This window comes from Rhinichthys klamathensis, unplaced genomic scaffold (genome assembly GCF_029890125.1).
Source record: "Rhinichthys klamathensis goyatoka isolate OS25496 unplaced genomic scaffold, OSU_Roscu_1.1 h1tg000319l_1, whole genome shotgun sequence".
Classification (NCBI taxonomy): domain Eukaryota; kingdom Metazoa; phylum Chordata; class Actinopteri; order Cypriniformes; family Leuciscidae; genus Rhinichthys; species Rhinichthys klamathensis.
This window is the reverse complement of record NW_026606835.1, coordinates 228430-243880: the sequence shown is the minus strand read 5'-3', so window position 1 is coordinate 243880 and position 15451 is coordinate 228430. Positions and strand designations below refer to the sequence as shown.

At 38.0% G+C, this 15451-nt stretch overlaps 1 protein-coding gene across 3 annotated transcripts in view; it reads left to right on the top strand.

Annotated features, from left to right (window-relative positions):
* cyth1b (cytohesin 1b) overlaps nt 1-15451 on the top strand; it is a 78432-nt gene that overhangs the window by 61680 nt on the left and 1301 nt on the right. For 2 of the 3 annotated variants that reach the window (XM_056271422.1, XM_056271421.1), the window contains exons 3-12: nt 2427-2491; nt 4144-4210; nt 4604-4722; nt 7396-7476; nt 7580-7692; nt 8455-8603; nt 9432-9544; nt 11954-12032; nt 12147-12218; nt 15091-15245. In XM_056271422.1, coding sequence (XP_056127397.1) covers nt 2427-2491; nt 4144-4210; nt 4604-4722; nt 7396-7476; nt 7580-7692; nt 8455-8603; nt 9432-9544; nt 11954-12032; nt 12147-12218; nt 15091-15245 — 1013 coding nt within the window. The remainder of the gene's footprint in view (nt 1-2426; nt 2492-4143; nt 4211-4603; nt 4723-7395; nt 7477-7579; nt 7693-8454; nt 8604-9431; nt 9545-11953; nt 12033-12146; nt 12219-15090; nt 15246-15451) is intronic. The other variant, XM_056271420.1, reaches the window with a different exon arrangement.

The window sequence follows — 15451 nt, the reverse complement described above, 5'->3', positions numbered from 1 at the left end:
TGTCCTCCCTGATACCAGTGGGACAATAAGTAAATTGCTCATGTAATATTTGTCTAATGGAGATGAAGTGCCCGATTAAAGTGACTGAAATGCCACGCTCAACCTCTCTGTCTCCATAGAGTCATGCAGGACAATCCTGGTTCACTCTCGGTCCAGCTGGAAAATTCAGGCTGTTGCCAAGAGACAGAGGAAGACATTAAATGCACTGCATAAGGATAAAACGAATGGAAAAGTGTGGGCTGACAACTTGTGGCATTTGTTTACATTTTACATTTATATGGCAGCTGTTGCCTAGCAACATTCAGATAGAACATCATTATCATGACCACTTTAATCCATCTTTGTGCCCAGACTGCCCACTGACATCTTCACTGCTCTGAGTTGGAGTTCAGAGAAACTTTTAGTCAATTTCACTGGACTATTTGTTGTGACTTTCCATCTCTTTCTGGAGACATTTTTAGGCTTTTTACATGACTTAAACTTGTCTTATTTTGCACCCCTTCACAGATTTGTGGTGGACCAGATAAATAGCATGATTTCTTGTTCTCCAGATTCTTAATTCGTCTTGAATTGTCTTCTCTATAACTCAGTGATTTATTAAAAGGGTTAGTTTGCCCAAAAAAAAAAAAACATTCAGCAGTTACTCACTCTCATGTCGTTTCAAACCCATAAGACTTTCGTTCATCTTCGGAACACAAATTAAGATATTTTTAATGAAATCTCAGAGGTTTCTGTCCCTCCATTTACATTCTATGCAACTACCACTTTGACGCTTCAAAAAGTTCATAAAGAGATCGTAAAACTAATCCATATAAGCGGTTTAGTGCAAATTTTCTAAAGAGACACGATTGTTTTATATGATGAACAGAATGAATTTTTCCACAATTGAACATAGACAGAAGCTCAACCGTACTTGCTTGACGCGCGAGAACAAACCTCATTGGTTCTTGCTGAAGCTCAAACGTGCTGCGTAACACGAGAACAAACCTCATTGGTTCTTGCTGAAGCTCAAACGTGCTGCGTAACATGAGAATGAATCTCATTGGTTCTCGCATGTCAAGCGAACATGCTTGAGCTTCCGTTTACCACAACTGATGCGTGAGTTGATGAATGTTTACATGTAAATAAAAGCTGAAATCCGAAAATCTGTTCATCATATAAAGTGATCGTGTCTCTTTAGAAAAATTGGACTAAACCGCTCAATTCATATGGATTCGTTTTAAAATGTCTTTATGAACTTTTTGAAGCATCAAAGTGGTAGTTGTGTAGCTGTCAATGGAGGGACGGAAAGCTCTCAGATTTCATCAAAAAGATCAACATTTGTGTTCCGAAGATGAATGAAAGTCTTACGGGTTTAGAATGACATGAGAGTGAGTAATCAATGACAGAATTTAAATTTTTACGTGATCTAACCCTTTAACGCATTGCTTTATGGAGCACCAAGAGCACTTGTCTGGGTCAGGCATTTAAGGCTGCTCCGCAGTCCTATGGTGATATTTCAGGTCATGCACACACTCTGAAAATGTATAGTGAAGGAAGGTCAGATGTTAAAAGCATACTTACTTGACCTTACCAGGTGCTATAGCTCGAGAGGGATGAAGTGGTAATGCAGAATGCATCGAAAGGGCAAGTGTGTGTGCGTGCACGTACCCTTGGTGGATTGGTAATATGAGTCTTATTGATCTGTGCCTGAGCTTCTTCAGGAAGATGGATTGCTGTTGTTATGACACACACACTGACTATACATGCTTACAGTACACACACTTACAGTCTTGCATGTGGATACTAGTACAGTATAATTCACTTTATAAAGACAAAAAAGTGCATACTATAATACATCGGCTCACCTGCATTCAAAACACTGCTCCCATTAGTCACCTGTATCTGAACACAGAAATGTCTTTAGTTTAGACTCTATAGACTATAGACTTTTGCTTAAATAGGTAAATTCATTTAAATTTTAACAAAATAAATTAAAACACTGGTGGGAAGATTATATTTAGGATAGATAGATATACGGATAGATACACACACACACACACACACACACACACACACACACACACACACACACACACACACACACACACACACACACACACACACATCAACGTACTCTTGCTCATATACCCTCTTGATCTCTTTGTCATCTTTTACCTCTCTCCCCGTTCCCTTCCCCCTAACAAACGCTACTTCATCTTGATATCTAATGCAGGTGTCATACTGTGCCATGATTGAATGTTTCATACTCTTGATAATCATATTAGATATTTATGATCCTCTGTGTGTTCATTTTATTAGATTCAGGCAGGGCTCTCCATCACTTCCTGTGGCAGGCTGACTTTTAGAGGACCGTCAGAGGGCAGCCCCACCTTCAGTTCTCCTTTAACTCAACCATGTTTTCCTTCTCTTTTTTTTTTGTATAGCGGCTCAAAGATGAGATAGCAAAGGTGACGAATGAGATCGAAAGTCTTGGCTCCACTCAAGAAAGGTAAGATGGGTGATTTAAAAAAAAAAAAATTATTATTATTTATTTTTTTAGTCAACATTAAAATGTTTTTTTTTTTTTATGTATTCTTTCCTTTTTCTTTCTTTTTGTTTGATGGATAGTGGTCCATTTGCCAATCAGATCCTGTTTCACTTGGAAATATGTTACACTATCTAAGAAAAATGGCTTGCGAAAGCTGGTTTGTGTTTATGCTAAAGGAAATATCCTCCTTCAACTGGTGTTTGCTATCTGATTCTGCCATATTTACACACACACAGACACTCACGAACACACATTCTCCATTTACTCCCGTCCCCTGTTTGAATATTTAATAACAGTGCCCCCTGCGGGAGGGAGGGCTGGTGAATTATGTACGGCTATTTTGCTAAAAGGGGTTGTAATTTGTGCAAATTGACTGAGATCTGTTCAGGACTTTGCAAGAATGTCTGAACAGTGCATTATGGTCATACAGTATGTTCAGTGAGTTTCCTTCATAAAGGAAAAGCATTTCAAACAGGATGTCTTAATGTTTTAATGCAGTCTGAGAGGACTGAGTTGCACTGCTTTTCATTTGTTTTTCTATATAAACATGCACTAGTGTTTGACTGTTGGGTTTGCGTCTTTTGCAGCGTCTCGCATAACATGCTGGCCTAAAAACACAGTGCTCAAGTTAAAGACTTAAACTTTTAAAGTCGGCAGGAAATGGGAGTTGCGATAGTCTTTTCTTCCCTATTGTGGCGTATATCAGATTGAAACGGCTTCTTGAACAAGAGAAAATGTAGGGCGCCACTTGATTTTGTCCATCGGGAATTGATTGGATCATTGTCATTTGCTATTGCTATGATCTCATGTGAGTGACAGTTTGTCCCGTCCTCACGCTAGTAAACACGTCCTCAGAGAAGAGAAGAGATGACGTTGCAAGAGGAAGTAATTTTGATTAAAGATTAAGAGGGCACATGAATTAAAAAAATATAATAATAATATTGGGCACGGATAAATCATTTAAAACAAATATAGCAATATTCCATTTAAAAAAAATTGTCAATTTTGATTTCGTGGTAACATTAAAAAACGTGTCTTGAGTACTTGCATTTTTCCATTCCACTGCCCTTGTCTTGATGCCAAACCGCATTCTGTGAATGACCCCTTATACTCTCAGACTGCATTAACCCATATTCCCAGACCAAACAGAATTGCTCTTAGAATATACATCAAACTGAATCAGCCTTTCAGGCCCATTCATTATACATGACGCGTGATCCCACTGGGATCCCACCGAACACTTCACAGGAATGCCCACTTTGATTCACATGAGAGCCATTGTGATGGAAGAAAGCCATTTTCAGAAAGTGTTCCCCTCCTTTTATGAAATTCTTCTGTCGTTCTTTGTTCCTCCTCCCCCTTAAGTCATGTCATGTGGCCACAATGGAAGGTACAGTAGTGTGTGGCCCCTTTTACAGGCTGTGGCTTCTAATTTTCACCATCCAACAGTGCATTTGGCTGAGTGGATAGTAATGATGTCATTATGAAGCCCTGACATGGCGTGTGAGTTGTAGGTGTTGTACAACTCCATTCCCAGAGATTTAGCTTTAGTTTACAGCTGTCGAAAGAACCTACCCAGCGCTAATAAAGCCCTCGTCTTTCTGTGTTTACAGAATAAACATGCAGCGGAGTAAACAGATTGCTATGGGCCGCAAGAAATTTAACATGGATCCCAAAAAGGTAAACAAGCATTGGGGTGAGATGCATGAAACCTCTATTGAAATATTTTGAAGTTTTCTAAATCATAGAGATTACCTGATATGCTTTGACAAAGAAGATGATCTCCATTACATAAAAAGGCACTTCCATTTTGCATTTTTAAACCTTTGATCTTGTGTGAATGCACAAATTATCATAATCACACAAGTTTTGTCACCAAGCATTATGCAACCACACCATTTCCAATTCATTTCCATAGATCCAGCAGAATCCAAACTCATAGGCTAAAGTACAGAGAGAAGGAAAAGAGTAAAGGAAAGAGATTTTTAATGTACTTTACCAACAGGTAACTGCAATTATAATGCGTGCATGTAGGAAGTTCTTTATGTTGAATGTTTTTTTTGTTTTGTTTAGGGTATTCAGTTCCTTATAGAGAATGAATTGCTGAAGAACACTTGTGAAGATATTGCTCAATTCCTCTACAAGGGTGAGGGCCTCAACAAGACAGCCATCGGAGATTATCTGGGTGAAAGGTAAGAACAAGTACTTCTGCTGATGGTTTCTACACTGAAAAATGTTGCTGCTCCATAAAAACAGAGCTCCTGAAGTCTAGATATCTATGATATCTGGGGTCAGGAAGAAGAAAATTTTTTTTTAAAGGAATGAATACTTTTATTCAGCAAGGATGCATTAAATGTCCGTCACTTTTGATGCCTCGATCAAAAGTGAGGCATTTATAATGTTACAAAAGATTTCAATTTCAAATAAATACTGGCCTTTTGAACTTTCTATTTGTCAAAGAATCCTGAAAAAATCTATCACAGTTTTCAACATTGATAATATGACATGTTTCTTGAGCACCAAATAAGCATATCAGATTTCTGAAGGATCATGTGACACTGAAGACTGGAGTAATGATGCTGAAAATTCAGCTTTGCCATCACAGGAATAAATTAAATGTGTAATATATTAAAATAATAAACATATATATATATATATATAAATTGATTACTGTTTTTATTGTATTTTTGATCAAATAAATGAAGCCTTCTCACTGACCCCAAATTGTTTTTCGCAGTTGTCAGCAATCAAAAATTCAGATATAAAAGCGTACACACATTTATTGCTTTTTTTCCCCTTCTTTTTCAAACAAATTGATTGGTTGCTTTACATATTGGTCAGGTGGCCTCTTCCTGTGTAAGTTGGTGTTTCTTGACCAGGATAAGCTGCATTGTGAACCAGATGTTTAGTTAAAGTTCTGGCTATGCAAGACTACATGCAACCTACATGGCCTTAATAGACTGTCACGTTCTTTCAAACATAATTTACCATTGAGCGTAACTAGGTTAGTGGAAGTTAAACAGATTTTGGCTTTGTTTAGGTTCTGAATTTGATATATCTCTAATCGGAGCTCAAGGGAGGATGACATCACCGATCGTGAGCTGGTCCTCACTGACCGCAGTAGTCTGTCAAAGGCCTTTATCTACTGCATCAAGATGGCCTGTGCCCATATGAAAGTGCTGTTTTGCAGTAAGGGTCAGCTTACGCATTTATTGATGGACTGAAATTCAATGTCAGTGCCAGGCCATCAGGGACCTATCAGAGCAGGAAGGAAAGGTATATAGTTTGTGTGTGTCTGCATGGGGAGGATTATTTTCCTCTCTCAGTGTAATTATAGATATTCATGATTGCACTAAAATCTGAGGGGTAGTTCACCCAAAAATGAAAAATCTGCCATTTATTTACTCATCCTCATTTCATGAATAATATATTTAAAAATAAAAAAATTCTGGTCTGTACCTATACCAGTAAAATGTTGTGGTTTTCTCTACCAATTTCAGTACCAGAGCAAAAACTGTTGAATAAAAAAAAAAAAAAAATCTTGTCTGTTGGTTTTCACTGTCAATCATCGCAGTTTCCGATTCAGTCGTGCATTTAAATACGATTGTCAATCGAGAAACGTTGCAGTGTACTGAAAAATCTATACTTGTATTCAGATTGTGAATGGGTAATAAACAGAAAGCAAGAGAAGAGCCTCTCTATAATCACTGAATTCTGCACTCTCGCAAAAACTGCTGTTATCATAAAATAATTGTCTTAATTGCTTAATGAATCTCTTATTTACATCTCGTTTACACTGTTGGTTAAAATGGTGGATTCGCGAGCATTGAAGAAGGCTCTTGTTGAAGAAAACAAATCCTTGTGCATTTTCAGCGGTGTTAAGCAGATTCTGACTAACTTACTGACAAGCATCTCTGATAGGACATTGCGTTCACACGCTCAACGGATATGATTGTGATTGGCTACAATGCTCAACGCTTGTAAAAACACTGTAAATAGAAAGTTTTGATGCTCAGAGACCGCTCAAACACGAACGAGAGCGTTTAAAAGAAGCGTCAATCAGCGGGTACTGAATATACAGTACTCTGCACTACCGGTACTGCAGAAATGCTGGTACCGTCAACTCTTTTTTTTTTTTGACAACCCTAGGGTAAACTATTCTATAATTTGAGAGAAAATGTTTAAAACCTTTTGGTTTTTTGTACATAATCATCTGTCTTGTATGCTGTTTTAGCTCTCATTCCAATATTCTTTAATCAGTCAATAACACTATTTCTCTAAATGCACACTCGCATAAAAAGCAAACGCATTATTTTCTCTGTCACCTGAGGAAAATCAATGGTGAATCCCAGGATCATCTCTGAAGTGTGGTCACGGCAGTGCAGAGCAGGATGAAGGAGTGTAAGAGTATAGAGCTTAATGGACAGACCCCCAAAGTGGGTTAATGCATTCACAGCTCATTTATATTATCGACATGCCCCATTTCCTCATTGAAGAAAGGGCTAGTTACACACGGATGGTAATCCCAGCCGTAATCCCCCTGTGGGATTTAATGCCCATTGGGAGACGTCTGAGAGGAGGATCATAGCTGTTATTCCGTTCACACTGTGAACAATGCATGTTTTATAACACTAGACATGATTTTCAGTGGCACATCTGCTTTTTATCTGCCTTTTCTCCACAAATTTCTGTAATTAATTTAGCTCAAACGTCTCATGAAACTGATGGACAATATTCGTTTTCTGCCTTGTCTGCATTGGTATTTCCTGAAGGAGTCTTTTCTCCAGATTTCACTCTAACGTCATTGCTGTTGATCTAAGAATTAATCTCTTGTTGATTTCATTAATTTTAATCTTTTTTTCCAGGGATGAATTCAATATTCAGGTTCTTCATGCCTTTGTGGAGCTTCATGAATTTACAGACCTAAACCTGGTTCAGGCACTCAGGTGACAAAATATAGATCTGTAGATTATGCAGCAAATTTATTTGATATCCTCATGTTATTGTGATCTCATTAATTGAGTTTATTTCTTCCCATGCTCCATGCAGACAGTTCTTATGGAGTTTCCGGTTACCGGGTGAAGCTCAGAAAATTGATCGAATGATGGAGGCTTTTGCCCAGCGTTACTGTCAATGCAATCCTGGTGTCTTTCAATCCACAGGTGTGTGTGTGTGTGTGTGTGATAATCTGATTGCTTTGCTATAGGTTTTTAACAATATCCAAAATACCTGTGAGATTTCATAATTTTCAACACCAATGCAAAAATGATGCTTTGATGTTAATATGATGTTTTGTTTATATTATAATAATAATAATAATTAAATATTGGGTTGTAGCCTTCAAGTATTTCTCAATTAAACAAATCTCTTTAAATTCTTACAAGTTAAATTATTGGCGTAGTCATCATGAATAATAGATTTTTATCTTTTTTTCAACTATATAACAGATTGCAGAAAATGACTTATTTTTTTCTCAAAACTGCTTTTTACCCCAGAGTCCCTCTGTAATTTCCCTACACCCACACCCACTCACTTTTTAGGGCCTGTGAGAGGATTAGAAATGCAAGCAACATTTGGTCAAGCACTATTTGGACTAGGGATGAGTCGCGATCTTCGAATAGTCGAATAGTCGAACTGCGTTCGAAATTCGATCTTTAAATTGCTTATTCGAATATCCCTAATTTTGGACGCTAATTTTTTTTCAGCATGATGTCTGTTCAAGAACATTAGCATAACTCCTGCATTTGAATCATAATCAGAGTGGCCCAAATGTAGTGAATAAATTGATGTCCAGATTAAATATATCTCACACAAGCCTGGTGTTTGTCACAAATCAACAGCTGAGAAATATGTCCTGAGTGTTGGTAGAAAAAAAACTCAAATTCAAAAAATTGAATGCTGAGGTTTCACAATTTCCTTTGCAGATACATGTTATGTGCTTTCATTCGCAATCATCATGTTGAACACGAGTCTGCACAACCCTAATGTGAAGGACAAGCCGTCTGCAGATCGATTCTTTTGCATGAACAGAGGCATCAATGATGGAGGAGATCTGCCAGAAGACCTGCTCAGGGTCAGTGTCCCACACCCAAGTTTTTTTGTTGTTGTTGTTGTTGTTGTTGTGTTTTATAAATTTTAATATTATATAATTATTTTTCACTTTTAGGTTTTCATAATAATAATAAAAATAATAATAATAAGTATTACTATTATATTGTTGACTTATTTTATATATATACAGTACTGGTCAAAAGTTTGGAAACATTACTATTTTTGTATGTTTTTGAAAGACGTCTCTTGTGCTCACCAAAGCTACATTTATTTAAACAAAAATATTGTGAAATATCATTACTATTTTAAAATAATGCATTCCTTTTTTAATATACTTCAAAATATAATTTATCTCTCTGGTGTAAAGCTGAATTTTCATCAGCCATTACTCCAGTCTTCAGTGTCACATGATCCTTCAGAAATCATTCTGATTAATGGCTCATGAGAATTCAGCTTTGCATCACAGAAATAAATAATATTTCAAAGTATATTAAAATAGAAAACCATGATTTTGAATTGCAATAATATTTAACAATATTACTGTTTTTCTGTATTTTTGATCAAATACAGGCTTGATGAGCTTAAGAAATTTTTTAAACACACACACACACACACACACACACACACACACACACACATATATATATATATATATGTGTGTATGTATGTATATATTTATATATATATATATATGTGTGTATATATGTTTTAACATTTTATTTTAACTGCTTGTTTGACTGATCATTGACAGATTTAAGCCATTTATTTTTTCAATATTTTTTTGTTAAAATTTACGCTTGTAGTGCTGAAGTGTTTGAAGTACTAGAACTCAAATTAAACACTCCTGCAGAACCTGTACGAGAGCATTAAGAATGAGCCCTTCAAGATACCTGAAGACGACGGCAACGACCTCACACACACGTTCTTTAACCCAGACCGCGAGGGCTGGCTGCTAAAACTGGGTGAGTGAGTGTTTGTCTGTTCGGAAGATAAAGAAGTAAGTCTGAATGATACATGGCCCTTAACAGGCCCTATATACACCGCCTGGCCAAGAGTCTATGATTGTATCATTATTGCAGTGATTATTATGTTACAAGATCTACAAGACCAAAAATGTATGCACCTCTTGATAACATCAAAACATTTTATTTTTTTTCAAGTTCAAGTTTCAAAGTTCTTATATTGACAATGCAAGAGTCGAGCACTCTTCACAGAGCACAAAGTCTCCTCCAGCACATCCCAAAGACTTTCAATGAATTTAAGGTCTGGACTCAGAAGTGCCAATTCATGTGTGAAAATGATTCTTCATGCTCCTTCCCAACCGTTCTTTCATGAATCTGGACATTGTCATCCTGGAATATGGTCTTGATGTGTCTTTCTATATGGTTGTTTAAGAAATGAAAAGCTACACACTCCATCAATTAGGAATAGAGGAACTGTTGCCAAACATATAACATGCTAGACACATAATAATAACTGCAATGATGATCCAATCATGGACTCTTAATCATTTTTCTATTTAAATCTAAATTGAAATCTTTCTTTTTTTGGCCAGGCAGTGTATTTTTCCTCATGCCCCAGTGTCTCATGAACTTCAAAAGTAGATTTATTTTATTTAATCAGAGCTGTGAATTGAAAGTCTTCCATTGTGTAACGTAATAGCCAAGAAGCACGGGGACAAATGCTTTATATTCCAAAGCTAAACTAAAATAGCTGATGCAACCTCCTTATTTATCTGCATGCTGCTCATATTTCAGCTCAGCCTGGATTTTACACCAGGCTGACACACACAAGTATTTTATTACAGCCTTTTGTTGCGATATTTTTCAGATTTTCATGGTTAATTTCATTGTTTTCTTTCTTTCCACGTTTGTTGTGTTTCTTCAGGAGGTATGTACTGGTTTTCTTAGCTATGCTTCCAGGTGCTTTGCGCTTTCATTTACTCCTTTTGTTTGTCATTTTTTCATTTTATTTAAAGGAACACTCCGACTTTTTGGGACTTTAGCCTATTCACCTTATCCCCCAGAGTTAGATAAGTTCATACATACCTTTTTCATCTCCGTGCGTGCTATAAGTCTGTTTGACGCACCCACCGCTAGCCTAGCTTAGCACAAAGACTGGATGTAAATGGTTGCAGCTAGCATACTAATCCAAATAAGTGACAAAATAACGGAAACATTTTCCTATTTACATGTTGTGATTTGTATAGTCACAGAGTGTACAAAAAACAAAGTCACATGAGACACAGACATATTTTAAACAGTATAAATACTGGGAACTATATTCTCTGAAGGCGAAGCACTGCTACTTGGGCGGAGTGATAACCGCAGCACCTGAGACGCGCTCTCTGCTCCTCACCACGGCACGTCTCAGGTGCTGCGGTTATCACTCCGCCCAAGTAGCAGTGCTTCGCCTTCAGAGAATATAGTTCCCAGTATTTATACTGTTTAAAATATGTCTGTGTCTCATGTGACTTTGTTTTTTGTACACTCTGTGACTATACAAATCACAACATGTAAATAGGAAAATGTTTCCGTTATTTTGTCACTTATTTGGATTAGTATGCTAGCTGCAACCATTTACATCCAGTCTTTGTGCTAAGCTAGGCTAGCGGTGGGTGCGTCAAACAGACTTATAGCACGCACGGAGATGAAAAAGGTATGTATTGACTTATCTAACTCTGGGGGATAAGGTGAATAGGCTAAAGTCCCAAAAAGTCGGAGTGTTCCTTTAACAGATATTTCATTTCATCAAAATGAAATTTGCCTCATTTGAGTTTAAACTGGTGTGGTGTCGCTGCGCTGTTGTGCCGTGCTCACGATGGGCTTGTGATGTTCGTGAGACTCTCAGCCAGCTTTCTCCATCTTCTTGGAGATCAACTTGTCTGTTAAACATCTAAACTGTCTATTGGTCTCTACTGCGCACATGTGGTCAGTTGAAGAACTGCCTGCTCTGCAGTCGTACATGCTGATGTGTGAATGCTACATGCTGCATACACTTACAAGAAATAGATGTGTGACTGTGTGTTTGCCTACAACAGAGAAAGCACAGGAATTATAGGAGATGATTTACAGCTGATATATGTGCAGTTTATAATTGAGACTTGCATTCATTCCTACATTTTATTACATACTCTCTTACTAATTTGGTCACTAACACCTTAAGCTTGTGCCTGATTCAGTGGTTTTGGGCTAACTGTGTATTTTTGATGAGGCCATTTCAGCTGTCCATCTGCTAATGTGAGTTCCCATACATGTGTCTGTCTGCTGTGCCTCAGTCGTCACCTCGCCATGTGTCTCTGCTGCTCACCACAATTATTCTTTACTCATACAGACCTCAGCGACGGGATTCTTATTATACTGTCTGATCCACAGGTGGACGGGTGAAGACGTGGAAAAGGAGATGGTTCATCTTGACAGACAACTGTCTGTATTATTTTGAATACACCACTGTACGTAAACCTGCTTCAGTGAAGTTAAATGACTGAATGATCCAGTGGTAATATAACTCATCCGTTGTGCTCTACTGTGGTCACATGTGTTTCCTCTTCTGCCTCTGTTTTCAGGATAAAGAGCCAAGAGGGATCATTCCTCTGGAAAATCTCAGTATTAGGGAAGTGGATGACTCCAAGAAGCCAGTAAGCTTTCTCTCGCTTTTCCATCTATTTTGCAAGTTCTCCCAATTAGAAATCATGGAGGGGTCTGAAATTGTCATCGTAGGTGCATGTCCACTGTGAGAGACATAATCTAAAAAAAATATCCAATAATCACAATATATGATTTTTTAACTATTTATTTGTATGATACAGCTGCAAATAAGTATTTGAACACCTGTCTATCAGCTAGAATTCTGACCCTCAAAGACCTGTCTAGTCTGCCTTTAAAATGTCCACCTCCACTCCATTTATTATCCTAAATTAGATGCACCCGTTTGAGGTCGTTAGCTGCATAAAGACAGCTGTCCACCCCATACAATCAGTAAGAATCCAACTACAAAGGCTGCGTTTACACTTGGCATTAACATGCGACCTGTATCTGGATGTTGTCCACATACACATTGAAAAGACAAGTGTAAACGCACATCTGATCGGAATGTTATCCGATCAGCGTGTCCCGGTTCGGAGGTAGTCGAGGACGCATTGTGATCGGATCTCAGTGTAATGTAAACGCAATCCAGCCATCGTGTCTGCATTCACAGGTGAACGTAATTTAAATCCCCGCCCAGTCTCCCCGCGTGACTGTCAGAAAGTAATGGCCAGACGCAGTTTAGACACGAAATTAAACTTATTTGAACAATAAACGTCAATCTTTAAAACAGTTTATTTATGCGTCATTTTTCGTTTTAATTGTGCAACATTACCTGAACGAGGCGATCGCCTGTACACTCACAGTCAGTCATGAGATCTTAATGAAGAGCTGCACTTGCCAGAGGAATAATCGGAATCTGAATTTTTTTAATGTTTTAAATGTTGAATGTTTTTATTGTTTCAGCATGTTTATCAATCTCCCATTTCTGTCAATATAGTCATTGCACGCAACCTTAAACCCAGATGATCGATGATGTGACTTGTTTAACATGATCAACCCAGTTATTTTTGTAAGATCAACTCTGGAAGTATTCCTTCTTTCAAAAAATATAATTTGATCTAATTAATGGAGATTGCATATGAAAGTAAAGTGAGTGAGTGAAAGCAATTGGGATGTTGTTTAATTTGTATCATCTTTACTATTAATCTGGTGTCGTGCCACAGACCTGATTTAAATATTATGCGGGAAACAGAAATCCGATCGGTTATCCAGATACAGAGGCTGCTTAATGTGAACAAATATAAACGCACCATGTCCTGATTGGCTAATGATCCGATCTGCTTGATCGGATCACGGTGATCGCATGTTAATGCCATGTGTAAACGCAGCCTAACATGGCCAAGACCAAAGAGCTGTCCAAAGACACTAGAGACAAAATTGTACACCTCCACAAGGCTGGAAAGGGCTACGTGGAAATTGCCAAGCAGCTTGGTGAAAAAAGGTCCACTGTTGGAGCAATCATTAGAAAATGGAAGAAGCTAAACATGACTGTCAATCTCCCTCGGACTGGGGCTCCATGCAAGATCTCACCTCGTGGGGTCTCAATGATCCTAAGAAAGGTGAGAAATTAGCCGAGAACTACACGGGAGGAGCTGGTCAATGACCTGAAAAGAGCTGGGACCACCGTTTCCAAGGTTACTGTTGGTAATACACTAAGACGTCATGGTTTGAAATCATGCATGGCACGGAAGGTTCCCCTGCTTAAACCAGCACATGTCAAGTCCCGTCTTAAGTTTGCCAATGACCATTTGGATGATCCAGAGGAGTCATGGGAGAAAGTCATGTGGTCAGATGAGACCAAAATAGAACTTTTTGGTCATAATTCCACTGGAGGAAGAAGAATGATGAGTACCATCCCAAGAACACCATCCCTACTGTGAAGCATGGGGGTGGTGGCATCATGCTTTGGGGGTGTTTTTCTGCACATGGGACAGGGCGACTGCACTGTATTAAGGAGAGGATGACCGGGGCCATGTATTGCGAGATTTTGGGGAAGAACCTCCTTCCCTCAGTTAGAGCATTGAAGATGGGTCGAGGCTGGGTCTTCCAACATGACAATGACCCGAAGCACACAGCCAGGATAACCAAGGAGTGGCTCTGTAAGTAGCATATCAAGGTTCTGGCGTGGCCTAGCCAGTCTCCAGACCTAAACCCAATAGAGAATCTTTGGAGGGAGCTCAAACTCCGTGTTTCTCAGCGACAGCCCAGAAACCTGGCTGATCTAGAGAAGATCTGTGTGGAGGAGTGGGCCAAAATCCCTCCTGCAGTGTGTGCAAACCTGGTGAAAAACTACAGGAAACGTTTGACCTCTGTAATTGCAAACAAAGGCTAATGTACCAAATATTAACATTGATTTTCTCAGGTGTTCAAATACTTATTTGCAGCTGTATCATACAAATAAATAGTTAAAAAATCATACATTGTGATTTCTGGATTTTTTTTTTTTTTTAGATTATGTCTCTCACAGTGGACATGCACCTACGATGACAATTTCAGACCCCTCCATGATTTCTAAGTGGGAGAACTTGCAAAATAGCAGGGTGTTCAAATACTTATTTTCCTCACTGTATATATATATATATATATATATATATATATATATATATATATATATATATATATATATATATATATATATATATATATATGTGTGTGTGTTTAAAAAAAAAAAATGTATTATTATTAAAAGATATTTGTATTTTATTTTTTTAATGTTGGCACTGTTGTTCCTTTTCCTCCTTGCATCCCCTTGTGGGCCTTGGAGCTCTATCTAGATGATTTTGAAAATGTGGGTGGTTGTAATTAGCACAAAGGTTACGGGTTGCTAAAGTCACTCTCATACACTGGCACCACTGTTCTCGTAACCTCGGTTTGCTCCAGTAAAATATAAAAGCTTCTTCTAAAGTATCTCTCTACACACAGAACTGCTTTGAACTCTTCATCCCAGACAACAAGGATCAGGTCATCAAAGCATGCAAGACTGAAGCAGATGGACGGGTTGTGGAAGGAAACCACACTTTCTACCGCATCTCAGCGCCAACAACAGAGGAGAAAGAAGAGTGGATTAAAAGCATCAAGTAAGTTCTCCTCTCATTTTGCTCTGACAGCATTTTTAATATGCACAGGGTTATTTTTTTTTACTATATAAAACGCATTGCTGTCCATTAATGTCAGATACTTCAGCTGAATCTATTGATTGATTTTTAATGCACCGATAATGAACATCAAATACAAAAGATACACTGTCTAAACCTAAACTTAAAATCATTTTCGTTATTTGAAG